Here is a 23760-nt window from a genome sequence, read left to right as displayed (position 1 = left end):
AAAAAAATTAAAAAAAATAAAAACGAAACGAAAAATGCGGGAGCAAAAAGCACGTCAGTACGCGCTGCTGTCACAAATTGTAATGACTCGCACACGGCAGGCACTGCTTCTTTTACACACAAAGAAAATCTTCTGGTAGACCCGAACATACCGTGACATACCGCATTCTGATATCCGTGTTAGGAATACACGGGATTGGTTACATATGAAATTTTGACTGGCTTTGACAAGAATTGAAATTCTCAGTAGCTAATCGTTAATAATCTTAGGTTTCAATAAAATAGGCAAAATGGTGGAGAGTGTCCAAGTCGATTGATATATAATTCTTAAAAATCCATCGAAAGATAAAGGCGCTAGAAACGTTCAAAATCTTCCCTTCCAGCGTAACGCTCTCGATTTCCAAAAATCTAAATGACACCCAGTATAGTAAAGAAAGACGTAAGTCCCACGTCAAAAATAAATCTGTGCAAGCACGGAGTCGAATAATCCAGCATAGGCAGTAGGGTGGTTCAAAAAATCGATTTTGCCCACAGTGCTTATCTGAATCTTTCCCATGTTCTGAGTGTCCTCTGAAAATTTGAGCTCAATTGGATTAAAACTGATTTAGCACAAGCCGTTTCAAGTTTGCATGCAAATTAGTATGGGGAAATTTATTTTTTCATTATACTGTTAATGACGCTTCCCCATTATGCGCACGTTAAAAGAAAACCTACATAGCTAAAAGGAATACCGCAGACAGACGTTCAAGTTCGACTCACTAATTTGTGTAAAAAACATGGCCGTCGGATTGCCAAGTAGCAATAAGCGAAGAGATGGCGCCACATGTCAAAACGGTAAACGTTATTTGCTGTTTGATTTTTGATTTTGTCAAAATCCTTTAATTTCTTGATCGGATCTCTCGACGGAACTCAAAAATGTATGAATCACGCTCACACGCGTTGTTGAAAAATGAATCAAAAATGCTCAGCACGAAAGAGATGATAAATATTTGTTACTCAGGAGGGGTTATTTAATTTTTGATTTCTAGATTATTTTCCATGTCCTACTTGACTGGACTATTCGTTGGTTTTGCAATGAAAAATCTACGATTTTCGGTCCCGGCACATGTTTTCGAATCACAATCGCAAAAAAAACACGCATGTGAAAGGATCTAAAAGACCCAACGCAAAAGTTCCGAAAAGATGGTAACAGCCTAACAGCATACACCCAGCTACACAATTCCTTTACTATATCATGGCAAGAACTGCAATTAAAGTGATTCGCTTAGCTACATTGTTAAAGTCGATTGTAAAGTCGTTCCGATAAAAATGATTTTTGTTGAGTGTTTCTGTTTTGATTCCATGGTTCGGTGGGTGGCAAACGTGGGTGAGATAGAAGGCGATATGGCAAAACGTTAGTTTTCATGTAGCAATAAGTTGTATAGGCGGCGCTACCGTGCTATGCAATTCCAACGTATTTAGATTTGAAAATTTACACAAGAAAATCGTATTCAAATGTATGAGCTTAAACGTCTGTCTGCGGGAATACTCAACAGCTTTCACCCAACGAAAACCGCATGTTGATTAACCGCCCCAATAATTAGGCAGTTTTGCTATTAATGAGATTTTGGCAATACGGATCAAACCTTTTCAGCGCGATCCCCAAAGCGCGGCCCGCGAAGGATTTCAGAGAATACACTACACGTGGCCTACTGTTAAGCATAAAAAATTACTAGAAAGAAACGAAAACCTTTTCATTGTGCCCATTTTTTTGTTGCATTCGAGGATTTTATCGAGTTTGCACCATTATGTTATTTAAGCGCAATATATAAAGCATGTTATCATCATGATTAATGAAATTCATCACTTCCAACATATTATGTAGGCTAACAGCAAACATACATCGATATTATTGCCCCGGGCATAAAAATAGCAAATTATTTCTTCGCGTATTTAATCGAGCTTAATGTTAAGTTTCGTGTAAGAATAATCCGTAATAAGGATGTTTTTATTCTTAAAATAAGTAAGGGATCGGCGAAATTCAACTGACAAATTGCTCGATAATTAACTCCAGGAAACACGTTGACTATCATGTCAACATACTTTAAGTTACGGAAAATATTGAAATATTGAAAATATTGATTTTTTTTTATGTTCCGATATTGATGAAGAGATGGTTTTAGAAAATTCAATTGATTTTCGGAATGCAGATATACTCAAGTTCTGCTAAACTGCACTAAGCGGCTTTTAGATTGTCTTGTGATACTTTGCTCGTAAAAAGAACACAAAACAATATTCGTATCTATGTTTGCACTTTTTTGATAAAAATATCTTCGATTACTACCGTGCGGGACCAAAATCCGTACAGCACCGAAATCCGTCCACCTCATGAGATATAAACAAATTAAAGGAGGTTAAACGTAATAATGTAGAAATAATTAATCTTATCCTGTTCAGATACTTGACAGTAAGCTTTTAGGGCATAGAATTGGGAAGAAGGCTTTGAAATTAAAACAACCAAAATCAAAAACAAATCTCCACCAACCCAACGCGGAGTTTGTGCCGCCATTTTGTTTTCGGGTGGAGCATAATTGCATCAAAATTAACTGTGTTTTAATTGCTAATTGCAAATCATTACATAAGATAAGCGGAATACAAATTGAAGGGATCGCTTCTCAAGGCGCGTATCGAACTATTTACAGTGGTAGTTTAGTCAATCAGACTGTTTCAATTTAAATATTTAGTTAAGAAATAGCTGTACGGATTTTGATCCTTTGATTCGAAATCCGTCCACGTTGGACGAATTTCGAGTCAGGAGTAGTTGAATTAATTCATTATTTTATCATGTTATTCCTAGTTTTTAATGAGTAAATGTGAAACACTTCAAAAGTATAAGCCTTCATGCGCCTGTGTCAATGACAAACGTTTTATTTACATTCAATTCCTATTTTCTAATGACTTTTTTATATACTAAGGTGCTTAAGTGTACGGATTTCGATGCCCCACGGTAATACAAGTATAGTTCAATACATTTTGTAAACAATTACAATCGCAACACGTTATTTGTGCGCAAAATTGAGTGTTTTTAAATGTATTGGCACTAGGAGCGGATTGGCAGAACACCGACCATATGATCATTTGAAAAAACAGCTCAGAATACTTTCTGCCAACTGAACCGAAAAGATGGTGATGCAAAAGAATTATCTCCTGTCAAGTCTGAAAGAGCAGAAACAGTAGTATCGATTCATAGTCAGCTACGGCGATAAAGCCTGCAGTATTAAATGTCTTTACAAGTATGTTTTACAAAATGATTTATTCATAGGAATAACATATTTTGTCAAAATTTTATTTTTGATACAGAACATCATTTTGTACTAAGCTTTGAAATGAAAAACAAATATTGCTAATATTTATACTGCGGCCCGCTTGAACAGTTAAAAATCGCAATGTGGCCCTTGATAGTAAGCATGCTGGGGACCACTGTGTTAGAGAATCTATATCGGCTGTTGGCGATATCGTGTGCTCTAAAGAAAAAGCCTCTTTCAGTAGTAATAATTTGTAGTAAAGCACGGTGAAGAGTTGGAGTTCTCACAGAAGTTTTAAAAATTACGTTACGTTAAAAATTCACCTGCTTCTGATTCTACCTGCTCGCAATCGATGAAAAAACTTAATGTAAATTAGCAGTCCCCAAACATCTCAACGATTCGAACATAAAGCTGCAAATCAGAGATCAATACGTCGAATTTTTGTTATTCAACATGCGAACTATTGAAACAAAATTGAAACAATTTGACACAATTGATTATCGAAAACAGATGCATTTCTCTAATCCTTTAGTTAACAGTTCATGCAAATCAGTTACATATGATGTCAATATTCAGTTGAAGTCATTGAATATTTATGCACATTTTACAAATTGATAAATTATCTGAAATCTGAACACGTTTCAAATGAGTAAAGTGATTTATCACACAGGACTGAATCCGATTTTCATCCGCGAGGCACTTTCAGCGGTAAACATCAACATAAACAATGCAAATTATGTTTTTTTCTGCACATAGTAAACACATTCAGTGACAGTCGAATGCATGAGTTCGTGGAGTAGTCGTCTGACTATGTCATTCTATGTTTTGCGATGTTTGTCAAAATTCGGACCGAAGTTGCTTCATGAAGATGAATATTTTAAGCTCTGATTCCATGTCCTGTTACGTAAAATGAAAAAGAAAATGAGCACACACAAAAAACAATTCAAACGCAATAACACCGTGTTTAGTTTTTCTTTTGAAAAAAAATAACCATTCTGAAAAAAAATCTACTTTAATAATTTTTGTAGGGGGAGATCCCCAGTACAGTGCCGGACACATAAGCCATTTAACGAAAAACTCTCTAATTATCCGGATTATGTTTTATTGTATACCATATACACAAAATATGATCATTGATGATTCATACAAACTATATTTGATCATTTGAACACGTTTTTGGACGATGTATTTTGATGATGAATTTTGGTGAAAATTTTCACGGTTCAGAAAAGTGTCCCCGAGTACCGGACACTATTGCATCATGTTCAAACATGACCAACTTCCTATTACATATGTAAAGACATCATTTAGAATAATAATATTTTTCACTTGCTTCAAGTTGTAGATAATAACAGGTGTTAGTAGAGCTTATTTAACTCTCCAGCTCAATTTCTTACATCCTACTCAAAATTCCCTCCATGTTCTATGACATCTTCAATTTTTGTTTCTGCTTATTTCTTTGGCTTTCTGATACCCCAGCAAGACAAAAAAATTGAATTGAGTTAATTCTTTGCAAGACATGTGCAAAGAATGGCTATTTGAACAGGGTATACCCCGTTAGGCATAAGTACGTTAGGCATAAGGACGTTAGGCATAAGTACGTTAGGCATAATGTACGTTAGGCATAACAGACGATAGGCATAATGTACGTATGGCATAATGGACGTTAGGCATAAATTGACCCAAAGAACAGCCTATGACATAAAGAAGGCAGAATTATGCCAAACATCCATTATGCCTAACGTATATTATGCCTATCTTCCATTATGCCTAACATACTTATGCCTAACGTCCTTATGCCTAACGTCGCGGCCCCATTTGAACACAGGAAAAAATCACTGTCCGGACCCGGGGGACAGCTACCGGATACAGAAATTAATTTTACACCATATATACTTTATATATCTATCAAATCATGATCACAATTTGAAATCTGACTAATATTGACCATCTCGATATAATCAGAATGCATTTGATTGATTTTAATATTGTTGATTCAAACCTTCTAAAATAAGGCGAAACATGAAATTTTTTGACACTTTTGTTCAATTTCAAATTTTGTACAAATATTACAACATGACGATCTGATATTCCATACAGGTAAAGGACTTTTCAATAGTTTTCTTTTGTACTACATAAGATAATGGAGGGATCTTTGCAAGTGCCGTTTTTAGTAGTGTCCGCTATTGGGAAGTGTCCGGTGCTGGGGATCTCCCCCTATAGAAAAATATACCGAATATTTCCTGGTCCGTCAGCAAGTGGTCATTCTGAGCATGCTGTAGTCAGTGGTCATTCTGAAAATTGGCCCGTGGCTTGGAAAGGTTGGACAGGCCTGCACTAGTGCGACAGCTGGTGCTATAGCCACGACGGGTACATCTACCCTAGTGACAGTTCATTGATAATAATTGTTATTCTTTTACGTGAGTCGCGACGTGTCGCATCACACGGCGCGTTTACTCTGGTGGCAGGGCTGGTAGCGACCAATGCCGCTCAAAATAGTGACTTTAGTGACCAAAGTTGGCGGAAAAAGGGACCAAATAGTGACTTTCAGTTGCAGAAAAAGTGACCAAATAGTGACTTCCAGTTTTAGTTGCAATTTCGATTAGACGAAATCAAGCGTTTTTGGGTCGAGGCAGATTTTTTTCGTAATTTGTGGCGGAAACCATCTTTCACTCACCACTCTCACATAACGAACTCAAAGAGAAACGAAAATCCAAGGAAATTTTACTAAATATCAGTCAAAAGCAGGACTACTGAGTAGTCCTGCGAGCAAATCAAATGTTTGCGCCACTGCACTGGAAGTGAGCGAAACATGGTTATCTATCACTCATAAGACCTATTTTTCTTCCACGAAAAATAAATTCTAGGTAAAAATCTGCGTCAATGAAAATTCTCTTCTCGTAAGAATGAGTGAAAATTAAAATCACTGGATTAGCTGAACACCTACATGAGAAAAATGCAGATTTGCTATAGGTTTTTGGAATTTTTAGTGCGAAAGGAATATCAGTACGGATCGTTTTGGTAGAAAACTGAATAAAAATTATAAAAATTCAGTTACAACGAACCTGAGATTGAAAGCTCGACCTCCTGCTTATAATGCCGGATCATCGGACTCGTCTTCAATTTCAAAAGTTATCAAAATATAACGAATCTAACAAAATCTAAAAAAAATCAGGATTGGAATCTTTTACATTTATGCTATTTGAAATGTATAAATTATCATCACAATATATTTTGAAAAATTCCAAAATATTGATCAAAGTGGATGTTGGGAGAGAAAACCGGCCTTTATTTTCTCATGTTCTTACAGCAAAATTACTTTGGAGATCCCTTACATATCTAACGTATCGCCTTCAATTCGATTGCAGTACAATCATGGATGCAAATATCATTGTTTCGATTTGAAAATAAATATTTTTATTCTACCAAAATTTCACGCGCTGAGAATCATAACTTTGTTAATAACTCAACAATTTCAACCGTGATTGTTCCGCGTTTCGAATGAGGCGACATCGAATGAAGTCGATTCCTCTCATTTCAATTTGGATTACACATTACACGGTCGTCTCCCGTGAGACGTGTCGGAATCGACAATTCTCGAGTCATTCGAGACGCAGAATAAGCACATTTGGTCGGTGTTCAGCCAAACCGCACCAATCGGCTTTTTGACTGACTTGTAATATTTTGTTCGCAAAAGGAAAACGGAAAGTATTTCATGCCAATTCATAAATTCATCTGTTGTAGTATATCCTCAGTTATGGCATTGAACCATGTTTGATGTGATTTTTGGTTAATTTGGTTAACGAAAACTTTGGGAACAAAGTTGGAAATTTTTCATTGGTGCTTGGTGTGATTTGGCAGAACCCCGACCATTTATCCCCTTTATATAATATCTATATTCTTTCCCGTCAAAAATTGCATCTTGTTGTATTGTCTCAACCGATTTTTTTTGGAATATATTACATATTATTAGGCAACTCGGCCGTACGAAAAACATTTTTTGTCAAATATCTTGGCTGTGCATATACACAGCACATGTTTCGAATTGGACAAATAGATATGAAATTTCCGAAAAAAAAAATCCACGTGTCTTGGAGGGACTCAAACCCTCAACCTCCTACTCTCTAGATAGGCGTGATAACCCCCACGCCTATCTATAGAGTCGGAAGTTGAGGGTTCGAGTCCCTCCAAGACACGTGGATTTTTTTTCGCTAATTTCATATATTTTTTTTCCATTTCGAAACATGTGCTGTGCATATGCACAGCCAATATATTCAACAAAAAACGATTCTTTGGCTTATTTAAGGTCAACTTTCCCAAAGAACCCATATTTTTTAAAGCCTCTAACTGTTTTAAAAATCGAAAATAAAAGTTGAAAAAATACTGCAAGTGTGAACCGGTCTGAAAAATTCACCCGCTGTTCATTCCAAATCGGGCGGATGTTGGCCCAAACAGCACTTTTTTTAATATTTAGTTTTAAATTTTAAAAATACTTAGAGGCGTCAAAAAATATGGGTTCTTTGGGAAAGTTGGGTAAGGTCAATTAGCTACTGGTGAAATGCCAATAAGAGCAGCGAGTAAAATGGCTGGCGAAGTTCCAGAGCGACCATTTTTCTAAGATCCGTATACTTATACATAAAGCTTCATTCAAAAATAGTCAATAGTTTCTAAATAGTTGAAAATAGTGACTTTTTGCGAGAAAAAGTGACTTTAGTGGCTTGAGGTCGAAAAAAGAGACTTTTTAGTGACTTGCCCGAAAAAAGTGACCAAGTCACTAAAAAGTGACCCGCTACCAGGCCTGTAAGGCACCTTAGACTCCTACAGTTACTCTGAAACCTTTGATCAGTCCACGAAGCATGGCATACACTGGGGTTGCTTTCTACACGGTTTTTATTATTTCTGGCCCCACAAAAAATCGTAAAGAGAATTAGCAGATATTTTAAAAGCTGTTGAAGTAGACCGAGAAATTGATCAAATCTTTACGCTTAAAAACTAACTCCAGTGTACCATCGAGACTTTTCACAGATGGGTCAACAAATTACTCCACTTGTTTCTGTGTTTTATACATACATGTGTTCCCTTCTGACAGGTTTTTCATCTTCACCGACAGTCTAAGTTCCCTGGAGGCTGTTCGATCAATGAAACCGATTAAGCACCCAGCGTATCTTCCATACAAAACTTTTTTGTAGGTCTTGTCATTTTAGAGTTACATCGATTTTCTAAAAAAAATAATTTAAAAAATTAGGCTTTCATCAAATATTACTCTTGACAATTTTTGAAAAACTAAGTATGCAGAGTGGTTTAGGAATACCATATCTTTATGCCCACCAAGTTTCGTTCAATTCTGAGATGGTGCTGCCAACCGCTGGTCGAGTTGGCGCGAAATTCGTCTATTTCTGGTCCCACCAAAAAATCGTAAAGAGAATTTGCAGATATTTTAAAAACTGTTGAGGTAGACCGAGAAATTGAGCAAATCTTTACGCTTAAAAAGTAACTCCAGTGTACCAGCGAGACTTTTCACAGATGGGTCAACAAATTACTCCACTTGTTTCTGTGTTTTATACATACATGTGTTCCCTTCTGACAGGTTTTTCATCTTTCACCGACAGTCTAAGTTCCCTGGAGGCTGTTCGATCAATGAAACCGATTAAGCACCCAGCGTATCTTCTGAAAAGGATACGGAAAGCTTCGAGTACTTCATTGAAACGGTATTACACAATCACCATGACCTGGGCCCCTTCTCATTGCTCGATTACGCTCGTGGCATTATTAACGATTGGAGAATCAACTTCTATAAAATTTTCACATTAGTTTGCCAACAAATTTTGATCATTTGACAACAGAATTGGACAAACGGGGACTTGGGGAGTTGGGTTGGGATAGCTGTATTTTATTCGCCCAGAGGTGTCGAAACGTCCATGTTTTAAACTCTTGTAGAATATCTTCGATAAATTCTTCTGGAGTCCCTTCGGAAATTTCTCCAGGGATCTCTTAAGAAAATACTCCAGGAATCCCCTCGGAAATTCATTCAGGAACCTCTTCGGAAATTCACCAGAAATAGGACTCTTTCGCGTATCACTCAAAGAATTCCTTCGAAAGGCTATTAGGAATTCATTTGAGATTTTTTTAAAACTTCTTCAGGAATTTATTCAAAAAACACTTTAGGAATTTATTTGAAGGTTTTAAATATATTTTGAAAATATATCAAAATATTGGACATTGGATATTTCTCAAAAAATGTTTTGGAAGGTTATCCAGGAATTTCTTAGGAAATTGAAAAATTCCTCATGATTTTTATGTCACCAGAGATTTCTTTGTATTTTCTTGCAAGAATTCCCTCGAACATTTCTTTAGCAATAGCAATTTTCCTTGAAATTTCAACGAAATTTTCATCAGTTCTGAGGAATTATTACGGAAATTCAGCAACGAATTTTCTTGAAAATTTGTTCAGAATAACATTAGAGAATTCTTCGGGAGAGGGGAACTATGAGTAAGAAATCAATAAGAAATTTGAATAAAGGATGGAATTCTAAAGAAGTCCAAGAAGTAATTCCCGAAACAATTCCAGGAGGAATTCAAGAAATATTAAACAAAAATTGATGAAAAACTTCTTAATATTTTGGCGTTATATATTCAAAGAATTTCTTCTTTGCATTGTGACCCAGTTTAACACCATCAGTGAAAATAAATATAAATTTGTGTGGAGTAATATTGTGATACGTTTGTTACTACCGTGGAATATTACTAGGATTAAAAATATATGAATTTCAGTGCACAGTTGTGAAAAAAAATGAGTTGATGGTGAATTAGTAGATCCCAAATCTTGTTAAATATTTCTCTATACGCTGGCCATCGGGAAAGCAAACGAGCATGCAATAATAATGTAGAGGATAAAGCCAAACTTACTTACTAAAACGCCTATTGATTTGACAACGGAACGAAGCATCATCCACCAAACATCTAAGAGGCAACCAAAGGAACGCTACAACTGATCAAACCAACGAGAACAAAGGCTTCATGGAATAATGAAATAAATAAAAGTACGAGTCGCTTTGGAAACGGGTTTCTTTTATTGCAATTGGAGAAAAATAATATTTACTGGTATTGCTTCATACAGATTCTTTAATAGTGTTGCCGAATAGTTGCAATAAATCATAACCTCAAAACTAAAACAAACACAAGCATACAATCAAATTGTAACCAAACATATAATTTGTTTACTTAATAAAACTTAAAATAACTAAAACTGAATGACATTCACGAAGCTACTTCAGAACTTTAAAAATAATAAATAGATACTAAACAATCTAATCCATCGATATTGTGCAACATTCTTTGTTCCTGTATCTGCTTTGATGATGAAAGGAATCAATTACGAAAACTATTCGAGTGCTGACCTCGGCTTCAATGGAGACAAATTTTGCTCGAACTATTTATTGGAAATTTATTTATAGGAAGTAGATGTTGTTTAAGCCTAAGCGTGGAGTACGGGTTTGAACTTCTGTTTTTTAAATTGCATTCCTTCTTCCAACACCGAATTAATTAACCGGGTTTTAATGCCTTGCCCTCCTGGCCGGTAATTTCGGGAGATTATCAAGTGTTGAGCACTTGCTTCGTTAATTCTTTGTTATTTACATGATTGCTTAGCAAACTTAGTTGTGATTTGTTGTTTCACTTCTCTAGTATGATGATCATCAGTTCTGATATATATATGAGGTGTTTCGTATTGGAACCGTTAGCTGTTATGCAGATCTATTGGGAGCCGCCATCTGGGAAATGATTCTTTACGACTATCGGAAAGCTGTTTCTAAAAGGATAATTACCAACGTCTCCTTCGAAGGTTATAACTCCACATACCATTAATAGGAATAACGAAGAATCGCAGTACCAGCAGCGAGTATCCTGACGTGTTCCAAAGGACACAAATTCGAGTAATTATAACAGTTGAATAAATGAGATTACGCAATCATCAGTGACAAACTGAATATAACAAAAAAGTCATCAGTGGCGCGATAATATTTTTTTCATATTGATGCGAAAAATCGAATCAAAGTAACAATCCTAATCAATTTTAATAAGATCCAGGGGAAAAGTGGTCAAATGTAGAATATTTGAAATACGTACTGATAAAAAGTATTTGCTACACATGAAACTGTTTTGTCCTCACTCCAATTTATTCAAAAGTCCGCTTTTAGAGTGATCATATATCCTTCACGAACACTTCACTTCACTCAGTGTATGATAAGGACAAAAACAAAATGGCATGACAAGTCACATTTGATTCGTGTGCCACGACTTGGAAGTTTTGACATTATTCTTCTTAGCAAAGTGCTCGGTGGTCAATTTGTTTTCACGCGATCGTTCTGAAAAAAAGTCTAGTCGAATTGAAGACACTGAAAACGACCTTACTGTTGAGGTCAAAATACGTCGCTATAGAATTACAATCATTAGTAGAATTAAATGAAATGATCTCTTTTAGTCGACTTCCTTGGGTACCGCAATAAACGAACATTACACAGCTGAGATTCACAAATTCTTTTCCATGCGGATCTTGGCAAAATATTCAACGATCTCAACAACTGACTGTGTAGAACATAAAAAAACCCAAATCAATCCACCTAGCGTTGGTGGTGCCTTTCTCGCGCATTAAAAAAATAAGAAAAACACATAAGAGAGGTCGAAATAGCACTTTAGGAGGATAGATTTTACATTTTCCATCAATTCATATGCATTTGAGGTGCATTTGCAATCTTTGAAAAAAATCCCAAGGGGGGGGGGGCGGGCCCTTGGCATAAAAACAATGTTTTTTAAATAACTTTGGAAAGCAATGACCGATTGGGCCAATTTTCAATAGGAAACAACTAGACCGCAATCTGCGTCGACTGCAACTTGTTACGAGCAAATCGAATAATGCTACGTACCAAAAAGTGTGTTTTACATTTTTGTACACACACACGCATACATACACACATACAGACATCGCCTCAACTCGTCGAGCTGAGTCGATTGGTATATAACACTATGGGTCTCCGAGCCTTCTATCAAAAGTTCGGTTTTGAAGTGATCCTATAGCCTTTACGTATACTTGTATACGAGAAAAGCAAAAATATACTTTTCTCTTTATTTTTCATATTTTTTGCTTGCAACGCACAAATCTGTCAGTGAAATATGCGTAAGTAAGTCGTCTTGGATTTGCTCGAATGGGTGATAGCCCAATCGAATAACGAAAGTAATGATTTACTTGATTAAGAGTAATATGGTAATAAAGGAACAAATAAATTTCATTTAGAACAAACTAAAAAATACAAGTTCAAAAATATTTCCAAAGTACGACATTCCAAATTATCTGGCAAATTAAAAATAGATCAAACTTGCTATTGAAGTGATGGTTTGAACCCCTAGCCATCTTCTTCTTCATTGGCATAACATCCCCCACTGGGACATTGCCGCCTCGCAGCTTATCGTTCATTAAGCACTTCCCCAGTTATTAACTGCGAGGTTTCTAACCCAAGCTACCATTTCTGCATTTATATATCATGAGGCTAACACGATGATACGTTTATGCAATTTGCAATCTGAAAATTGTCTAGACCGGCACCGGGAATCGACCCCAGCCACCCACAGCATGGTCTTGCTTTGTAGCCACGCATCTTACCGCACGGCTAAGGAGGGCCCCGAACCCCTACACCCAACCGGTGGTTGTTAGATTTTTTAACAATTCTGTATAAGAATCTACCAAAACATGTATAAGGGCATATGCGAAATTGTTAGATTCTTATGCAAAATTGTAAGCTCGCAAACAAAAAATTGTTAGAAAACTTACAAAACTGTTAGATTCTTATACAATACTTGTATAAGAATCTAACAGTTTCGCATATGCCCAGTTCTTATACAGGTTTTGGTAGATTCTTATACAGAATTGTTAGAAAATCTAACATCCGCCGGTTGGGTGTAGCCATACATAAAGTCAAAATGTTTTGGTTGTGAGAGAAAATAAAAATATGTTCCGTGATGAACTGTTCTGTTTTCCATATTAAGCAACGAAAATTGAAAAAAAAAGCGAAAGAGTGCACAAATAGAAATCGCTTTGCTTTTCAAAACTGTTTCCCTCCTTGACTAGATTAATGACCTACAAATTGTAAAAATGGGCCGCAGAACCTGCATATTTAGCAAAATTGACTTTTTAAGGAACGTTCACCCAGGCCAATATGCATTTGAGTCCGTTATGGACAGTCATAAGTGTATGACGATAATGATGACGATCATTATTCTACGGACATTCCTGCTCAAACCAGTGTTATGAGCAAATAAGAACGTTATCTAACTATTCAATCCCAGCTCTATATGTGGAATGCTTAAGTTCGTAAAACTCTGTCGTCCCCCACCTGGAAAACAGGAAGGATAAATGCAACGATACCCAAGGAAGGTAATTATATCAAAACTCAGCACAACACTGACTTCTTTTCTGTCCGGAATACAACAAACGAACAAAACAAAATTGTGCTGGCGGGGAAAAGTTGGTTAGGAATCAAATGGTTCAGTATTCTCCACAATCAGATGGTTTCTCGTTCGTGTTATCCTTCCGTATGGCGATTCGTTCTCAATTACATTACCTTCCGTTTCGGTCAGCAGCAAACGTTCACGTTCGCTCGGATTTCCGGGATTCCGTTTCAGGCAAATACTATTTTTGTGCTGGACCAATTTTCTCTTACCCTTCTCTTTTTTCAGACCAAACAGTTTTGAAAGCTTAAACTTTCGCTTAGTTCGGTCCAGCTTGTTACGAAACGAATTTGACCGTGAGGAAGTATTCGAGTTCGAATCGTACTCCCTAATTACGGTGCTATAGTCGCTATATTTTTCAGAAGGGCGAAACAGATGTTCGTAGTCACTTTGCACGTCAACCTCTGTTCGGAATGTGACGGAACTTTTCCTCGACGAACCAACATCGTTGCTAGATTCGCTGAGCTCCATATTGGAAAAACGATCCTGCAGGTCGCTCTGCAGGTCCGTACTAACACTACGACTATCATCGACACTAACTGACTTGGACTGAGACACGAAAAAGCACTCACGCTTGAACTTCGACTCGGCCGAACCGAATCGATGGAATTTATAATCGGACTCATCTACGACAGTCGAATCCGACCGACTACTGGCGTACATTGTGAGATTATCACTGGATTTAGAACTGCTAATGAGAGAAATAGGCTCATCGAGATCGCTATCTCTAGAAAAAATATCATTTAAACTTTGTTGCATTTTTCGGTAGAACACACGATCATACGGAACTTCAGTTTGATCGGATTGTCCTGGAACGTCGTTGCTGGTACCTTGATTATTGCTATCTAGACTACGGTTATGATTATCGCTAATACGGCTCGAGTTTGAGGAATTGGTACTATTGCTACTAACGTAACTTTTAAGATTAATAGTACAGGAAGTGGTTTGCTGATAGTGTTTACTGTTATTGATGGTGTTAAGACCATCGTGGCTTTTACCTAATATCTCGTTACGCGACGAACTGGCGGAGATCGCCGAGCGGGATTTGTCCAAGTTCGGGGCACTCTTACTGAAATGCGGTGTCCGAACCGTCGATCTGAGCGCCGGCAAGTTACTTCGCTCGCGCTGGTGCAGCGTCGATGGCCCCCAGGTTTTACCTTTCATGCCATCGGCCGGAACTGTATCGATTGATTTAAATATTGGATCAAATTAACCCTCAATTTATGATACTTTATTTTCGGATTAATTATGAAAGATGCTACTCAATGGAATGTTAGTAAATGTATGTAAATCGTGATGGAGATGTATGGAGCTTAAGTTTTTTTTATGTTTGCTGTTCCTAATTCATTTCTGTGCTCGCGTTTGTCGAAAATAGTAATTAAACTAATCTGTATAAATAAACTAAAGAAGTAAATTTTTAATCAACGCATTAAACATTTTTTATGAGAACTAGAACGCAATAACTTAGATAAGTAGAGTGAATAATTGATATTTATCAGTGACTAGTATTGTATTACAGGTAATCTTCGATATAACGTACACTCGTCATACATATAGCGTCACTCGATATAGCGTACAAAAATAATTTCAATTTGAGTAGTTATTATAATATAATTTACTAAATTGTAATGATCATTCATGTAGAGATGACATTATTGTATGGAGTCTATTTTTCAGCTAGGCAATAATTACTGTTTTCCCCAGTTTGCACTATCCTCAGAATTCTCCCGAGGAATTGGATGATATTGAATTGATGAGGTTTTAGGCATATTATATGAACTTTTGTCTAGTTGATATTAGTCAGTCAGAATTTATGACGGGTTGTTATCAGGTCTAAGCCAGCTAATGTCGAGTAAAGTATTGGCATGGTAAATCAAGGCTTGAAATTTGTACCAGATTATTTTTAAATTAATCCTAGAGGAAATCCTGGAGGAGCTTCCAAAATAATAACTGGCGCATTTTGTGGAGCAATTCCTGTAGAATTTTTTTAAAGAGTCCCAAAAAGAATTTCCGAATCAATTCTTGAGAAAAAGCCGAGATCAATCCACCTAGCGTTGGTGGTGCCTTTCTCGCGCATTGAAAAAAATAAGAAAAACACATAAGAGAGGTCGATATAGCAATTTAGGGGGATAGATTTTTACCATCAATTCATATCAATTTGCGGTCATTTGAAAGCATTGCTGCAATCTTTGGAAAAAAAAAATGAAAAAAGGCAATTTCTAAAGGAAGTTAGGGAGGAACTCCAAATATAATTTGCGAATAAGTTCCTACATACGACCCAGTCAACCGGAAATTCCTTCAGGAACTCCTTTCAGAATTCCTTCTGGAATTGTCCCATCTGGAATTTCCCCTGGATTTCCTTCGAAAATAGCCCCAGGTAGTTGTTCTTTCGGAAAATGCACCAGTAATTTATTTTAAAATTCCTCCAAAAAATCCTTCAAAGATTACTCCAGGTATTTCCTTGGCGATTCCCGGAGGGATTTCTTCAAAACATATTCCAGAAATGAATCCAGTAATTCTTTCGAAAATTCTTCCAGGAATTCCTTCGGAATTTTCCTTAGACATTAGGTCGATACGTCTACATCGAATTCTTTCTTTATTTTTTTTTCAAGAAAATCCTATGGAGACCTATGGAAATTCCTGCAAGAATTCCTTCGAAAACTCCTTGAGTAATACTTTCAGAAATTATCAAAAGAATTTCCCAAAAAAAATCTAGAATGCAATTCAAAGAAACTCCTGGGGAATTTCTCAACGAATTTGTAAGTGTTGGTTATGTTATGTGACGAGTGTTGCCGAGAACTTCATGTAAATGTAGTCTTTGGATTGTTTGTGAATAGCAGACAAGACTCGTCTTTTAGTGTAGATTTTCCCAGTACTTTGGCAACTGCAGTAGAGCAGGGCATTATTAGCCTCCACCACCCTATACGATCGCATCCAACCACTCACCATTGTCCTCCAGCACAACACCAGAGGGCCAGAAGCACCTTCGTTAAGTCGGGTCGATACTATGAGACGACCCAGTCAACACAAAATCGTATATCATGCAACATAAGAAGCTAAACTGGAGGCGATATACGTACACATTGTATGGGGAAGTACCTTTATGGCCTCCACTTTAGCATCTTATGTGACATCATATACAATCTTGTGTTGACTGGGGAAGTGACTGACTTGGGAAAGGAGGCCATGACCCTGGGATGCGGTCACTATTCCAAAGTATTTCGAAGCGAACGGATGTTTCAACGTTACCAAAGTTGGAAGTTGAAGAGTAGAGAAGATAGTGTGCGGAACAAGAGAAGGCGTTGAGGACTACCCAACTGTTTTTGGGTTGAAAACCCCAGCAAGAACCGCCGTCATTCCCTAGCTTCGTAGTCGCCCTAATCCGGCATTGTTTCCGCCGATAATCGATCGGCCTTCTTATTGGTCGAGTTGCAGCGAAGCAACCCGAGCAGGAGAAATTGGCTCAATAATACCTAATTCTGTTATTGATACCATACTCTATTATGAACTAGCCCTGCATAAGAGGTAAAATACCAAAGGAATAATTCCAAAAAGTAATATGCACAATACTTTAGCAATAACATACTCAGTTATTAAATTGTATTTCAATACCAAATGCATAACCAATTATTATTCGTTTGGTATTGAAATACCTTAACATGTTATGCCTCAAGTATTCTGCATATAAGTTTTTGGAATTATTTTTTTGGATTTTACCTCTTATGCATGGTTACTTCATACCAATTTCTGCTATCGAGGTCGTCGCTCCTGCTCGGGAAGGAGCGAAGAAGACCCCTAAGCCACCACGGCTCCAGTAAGCCAGCAGCGAACAGAGTTGCTCGCTGCCGGGTCATCGGCCACAGAAGGAAGGAAAGAAGAAGAGGAAGGAAAGAAATGAAGTGGTGCAGTGCTCCCAGAAAGAAGGGCACTGAAGACAGGTTTAAGAGAGATTGAAGACAGAAGCGAATAAAATAAAATGTCGCAAAGTGAAACTCTGTGGTTTTCTCTGCATTTGATTGCGAGAGTTTCCTGTCCGCGAGGTGCTTGAGGTTAGCGTGCCGATCCTGAGGCTATTAGTTCAGAGAGTTTTAGCATATCTCGGTGGGTATACTTACCCGATAATTACAAATTCCTGAAGGTTTTTTAAATTGAACTTCTGAAGGAACTTCCGACATTCTTAGATTTCTTCAAGAATTTCTTCATTGCTTCAAGATTTACTCCGGAAACAACTTCCGAAATGAATCTAAAAATCATTTTTAAATTACTCCTCAATGTTTCTTCGAAAATTGAAAAAATGAATTTTTGGAATTAGGGTAACTGTTCCATTATTAATAACATGCTCCTATATCAACAACATTCGCAAAACAGGCAATTTAGGCTCAATTTGTGTCGTGTTTTGTTGTTATCCTGCTGAAAAAAATCACAAAAATAAGAAACAAAACAATTTGCGCACCAATTCTTTGTTTTCAAATGGTATTGATTCAAGGAGCAGTTTCCTTACTTCAGAATCTTTCTCACGAGTTCTTTCGGAAGTCAAAACTTCCTTCTGGAATTCTTTCGGAAATTCTTTGATTCATTAATTTTGAAATATATTCACGAATTCTTTTTAAACATTCTCCGGAAATACCTTCCGAAATTCCTTTAGAAATACCTACGAAAAAAAAATTTAAAAATTCGCGTAAGAATTTCTTCTGAAGTTGTTTTAGATTTTTTTATTTTTTAGGAATTCATTTAAGTTCCTTCAGGAATTCCACCGGAAATTCCTTTGAAGATATTTTTACAAATTCCGTAAGAAATTTCTTCAGAAATTCTTGTTAGCGTTGAACTAAATTTCTAAATTAAAAACAGACGTTAATAAAAAAAAATACGCGTTTTCTAAAACAGAAATTCTTTTAGAACTTTTTCCAGCAAATCTTTCAGAACTTTCTGCATGAAATTACTTAGGATATGCCTCAGTTTTTTAGCAACTTTTTAGAAACTACAGATTTTTTTTCAGAATTTCCAGAATTTCTTTTCCTTTAGAATATTTTTCAGTAACACTAGCGGAAAATCCTTCGGAGAATTTTGGATTTTGTTTGGAAATACCATTTGCAGCGCCGTAGCGTTTGGTTGGCCAGGTTGGCCCCCGCCAAGGGCGCCAGGCTTTTAGGGGGCGCCGAAATCCAGAATTGAACTATAGGAAATGATGACAAATCTCATCAAGGTTTTTTTTTCACGCGGCTGGATGGATACCACTTGAATTTTCTTCGATTTGTTTGTAATCTGTTTGGTGAAATTCATTGTTTTATTGATGCTGATGAGACCCTCTGAGACCCGGCTTAAATCAAACCGTGTATAAAACCTTGATAAATTCTCTAATTTATCGGTTCAAAGTGTTTCAGATTCAAGCTTTTAACATCCGCAATCAACCGTTTGACTTATTTTCGAAATGACTTTTGTGACTTTTGGCCTAACCAATTCAATCAATGCCACCAAACTACCGATAGGCCCACTCTAGGAATTGATATATTTTTATCCGAATAGGCTCGAAGTTGTCTTTCTTATACGACTTGGTCAAATCGCTATTCTTACCTTACACTAATTCTCTCCAAGTTGAATTTCATTTAAAGTCCAGTAGTTTTATTCGGAAGATGGCTTTCTCAGTCTGAAGAATCAGGGCGATGTTTTTTACTTGTCCGACGTTGCAGCTGTTGTATGTTAGAAAAGAAACCCAATCTTTAAATTACTTTTTCAAAATATCACAGAAAGCGAGCATGAAAGCACCCTCTCCACCACTGATCGAATGTGGTTTACAATTATTTACGATAGACGATAGACTATACTAACCTTCAAAAAGGCTACAACTCATCGGCCGAAACGTATGGCAGTAGAAAGAATATCGTCCTGATCCATTAGCCTGAGAAAGCCAACTTCCGAGTATTACATCTTATCCAGCCGAAAAATATTCTACCCTAACATTGTAAGTCCAGTAGAGTAGTTCTTTCAAACCACCGACTAAGGTCTAATGGCGATTCCGAAGGTTTTTCAATCCACTCCAAAGTAGGGTTCTTCTTGTTGCAACTACGTCCGAAAGTGATCCAACCACTGACCGGCACAATTGAGATGGATTGTATTGGCCTAGCTAGTGCGTGAATTCACAACATGGAAGTCTGGATTTTGTGTCGGTAACTTGTAATTTGTAATTTGTTTATTTTTATTGGACACGGAAACCTGTTAGTGTGACACTTTGTATCAGGTCAAGGATAAGTTTACACACGCATTACTGGATCTAGTTTTTTTTATTTGCGTAGGTTTATTTAATCTTTAGGAAAATCGTTGAAAATTGTATAAAAAGGATTTTTAGAAATGTTCTGGCCATTTTTATAATCCTTACACCTATTGGGACACATGCAAGTTATAGAGTCTTAAGGAATTCATAAAGCAAACATTTATTAAATCCACCACGCTAAAAATGTTGATAATGGAAGAAAAACAGCTCCTATCATGCCATTTGTTTTGAACATGCATGAAAGTAAGGGGCGCCCAATAACGGTTTCGCCAAGGGCGCTGGTTGTCCACGCTACGGCTCTGACCATTTGGAATTTCTTGGGAAATCCCTTTAGGAAATCTTTGACTGTTTCGTTGAAAATTCATTCAAAAATTCCTACAAGCATTCTGTTTAAAATACCTTCAAGGAAGTATTAAAATTTCTGGAAGAAAACATCCAACAAAATATCGGATAGAATTCAGGTATTTTGTATGGTTTTATTGAAGAAAAGAAAGGAAACTCTAAAAAAATTATCAAAAGAATTTCCGATGAAAAATTTCTACATTTCTCCAGACTTTTATTCAGGAACTTCTCTAGAAATTCCATCGGAAATTTCGAATAAAATTGATCAAAATTGGCGTGACATCAGATTTTTTTTTTTCAGAATAATGTTGGCGTATATAATTAAATTTCAGTGAAAATATCCAATTTGACGAGTCACGTGTCCCATCGTGCCCTAGTTTAAATTCACTAAAGATCACGAATACTCAATAAATGAATATTCATGCAAACGGTGCAACGAAAAACAAGCCGTGTGTTTCTTGTGCCTTATAGCCTCTTATTTCCTGTACTTTACATAGGGGAAACGTTCCGATCTCCATCTCATTGAACATATATTCATCTCATCGCGAAACAAAGAAATACGGCACTAATTTAGTCACTTCTTAATGTAAACATGCGTGCTCACCGCTAAAAAAATCGCAAAAATAAGAAACAGATCAAGTTCCTATACATTGCTTTGTTTTTGATGAAATGAATATCGGAACCATGAGATGAAATCCAGGAGCAGTTCCCCTAGCTAGAAATAAAATGAAGAATTCAATACTTCGGGTCATTTTTCTTAGCAACGAACAAGTTTATAGGAATTGTTCACAAGAAAAGCTGTATCACATTGCTAGCTGATCCTTATTTTAAAAAAAATGCCCAAAAAGTACATGATAGTACAGCATTTAAGTAGTGTAAAGTAAGGATGATTCCTAATGCTTCGATATAACGTACAATTCGATATAACGTACAACTTTGAAATCGATATGCACGTTATATCGAAGTTTACCTGTATATTCAAATTTCAATTGCGGGTGATCACGAATTTCGGGATTTCTGCAAAATATATCCAATTCTTTATAACTATTGTCGGCTTTTACATCATAAGCGAGATGCTGTATTTAAAAAAGTTATAGATTAAAAAATGTACTTAAAATCACTGCTCAACGGCATTAGTAGTCTCCATGAAATGTCTATCAATTCTGCCATTTCCATTTACCATATTTTTGCCTCTGGGTCAAAAGCAAGATCGTGTGAACGATGGATGGTGCTCCCAGCCCAGCAGCTCATGCAACTTGTGGTTCATTCTCCTCCAACACGTACCATCCGCCATCTGCACCCCACCATAGATGATACGCAGCACTTTCGAGAACGTTCAGGTCTCGTGTCCGTAGAGGACTACCGGTTTAATGAACGTTTTGTAGATTGTCAGTTTGGTACGGCGGCGAACTGTATTCGATCGGAGCGTCTTGCGGAGTCCAAAGTACGTACGATTTTCAGCCACTATGCGTCTCCGAATTTCTCTGCTGGTATCATTTTTGGCAGTTACCAGTGAGCCCAAGTACACAAATTCGTCTACCACCTCGATTTCATCACCACCGATGCAAGCTCGCGGTGGGTGGCTCACATTGTCTTCTCTTGAACCTTTTCCTATCATGTACTTCGTCTTCGACGTGTTGATGACTAGTCCAATCCGCTAAGCTTCCCTCTTCAGTCTGATGTAGGCTTCCTCCATCTTCTCAAAGTTACGTGCCATAATATCTATGTCGTCGGCGAAGCCAAATAGCTGGACGGACTTATTGAAAATTGTATCACTCGTGTTAATCCCTGCTCTTCGTATTACTTCGCAAAGCGATGTTGAATAGCGATTCGTCACACGAAAAACTGCAGTACTTGGCGAATGGCGAACACCCGGTCCGTGGTGGAGCGTTCGCACGTAAAACTCGTCTGGTACTGCCCCATGAACTCTCTTGCAATTGGTGCTAGTCGATGGCATAAAATTTGGGAGAGTACCTTGTAGGCGGCGTTCAGCAATTTGATTGCGCGGTAGTTGCCACAATCCAGCTTATCGCCCTTTTTTGTAGATGGGACACACGACACCGACGGCAAAACTTCCTCCTACCAAATCTTGGAAATGACCCAGTGCAGCGCTCTAGCCAGTGCCTCACCACCGTGTTTAAATAGCTCTCCTGGTAGTTAGTCAACCCCAGGGGCTTTGTTGTTCTTCAGCCGGCCAATCTCCTGGATTTCCTGGAGATCCGGAGCCTAGCTGATCTTCCGTTGGGAGTGCCATTTCCAGCTGCGGCGCGTATCCTTGGGCTAGTCTACCGTCTTGTAGCCGCCCAATGTTAAGCCGCTTCGTCCGGCTTCGACGCGTGTTGTACACCGTCGACAGTTTTTAACGCAGGCATACTGCAACGAGGTAGTGGTCGGATTCAATATTCGCACTGCGGTAAGTGCGGACATTCATGATGGCGGAGAAGAATTTACCGTCGATTAGAACGTGGTCGATTTCGTTTTCCGTTTCTTGGTTAGGTTATCTTTATGTGGCCTTGTGGATATTTTTGCGGGGAAAGAAGGTGCTTCGGACTACCATTCCGCGGGAAGCTGCGAAGTTTATGCACCGTTGGCCGTTATCATTCGATACGGTGTGCAGACTATCCGGTTCGATGACCGATCTATACATCGAATTTCTGCTCCAGCTGTGCATAGAACGCTTCTTTCTCGTCGTCGGGTCTCCCTTCGTGTAAGCAGTGCACGTTGATGAAGCTACAGTTGAAGAAACGGACTTTTATCCTCAGTTTGCACATTCTTGCGTTGATTATCTGCCACCCAATCACACGTTGGCGCATCTTACCCAGGACTATGAAGGAGGTTCCCAGCTCGTTGGTGGTGCCACAGATTTGGTAGAAGGTAGCCGCTCGATGCCCGCTTTTCCACACTTTCTGTCCTGTCCAGCAAATCTCCTCCAGTTCTATGTTCCAAGTTTCCAATCGTGATCCATTATTCGTCGCCTAGGTCTTTGCCGATTATATCGAGTCGTATTATCTCTTATATTGCTCGTAATTATTAGTTTTCCAGGCGGCTTATTGGGCCTGCGCAAACCTCCTGTCTCGCCGAAGGGCCGTCATGTCAGGTCTGTCCCACTTGACACCAGAACTTGGGCTTGTGCGCTTTGATCGCCACACGGTCGCTTTGGTGGGGCCTATTTGCGGATACATGCAGCTTTTTATAGGAATTTAACAGGGCCCACTGTCAAACCCCACCACATCGTAGGCAAGCCCCACAATGGGTTGTCAAGCCCTTGGACATAGTCCCTGCTGCTCTTGAATCACGAGTTGTACCAGGTATATAAAGGGCTGGATATTGTTAAGCTTATACAACACGGTATACTACGGTGGGTTGG

General features: G+C 37.8%; 1 protein-coding gene across 2 annotated transcripts in view; it reads right to left on the bottom strand.

Annotated features, from left to right (window-relative positions):
- The window catches only part of LOC134219683 (mitogen-activated protein kinase kinase kinase 11), a 91562-nt gene that overhangs the window by 34944 nt on the left and 32858 nt on the right, over positions 1–23760 (bottom strand). For both annotated transcript variants that reach the window (XR_009981638.1, XM_062698501.1), the window contains exon 8: positions 14782–14961. Coding sequence is in view for 1 of the 2 variants with exons in the window: in XM_062698501.1 (XP_062554485.1) it covers positions 14782–14961 (180 nt within the window). In the remaining variant the exon portion in view is untranslated. The remainder of the gene's footprint in view (positions 1–14781; positions 14962–23760) is intronic.

Source organism: Armigeres subalbatus, chromosome 3, assembly GCF_024139115.2.
Source record: "Armigeres subalbatus isolate Guangzhou_Male chromosome 3, GZ_Asu_2, whole genome shotgun sequence".
Classification (NCBI taxonomy): domain Eukaryota; kingdom Metazoa; phylum Arthropoda; class Insecta; order Diptera; family Culicidae; genus Armigeres; species Armigeres subalbatus.
This window is presented reverse-complemented; position numbering and strand designations above follow the sequence as displayed.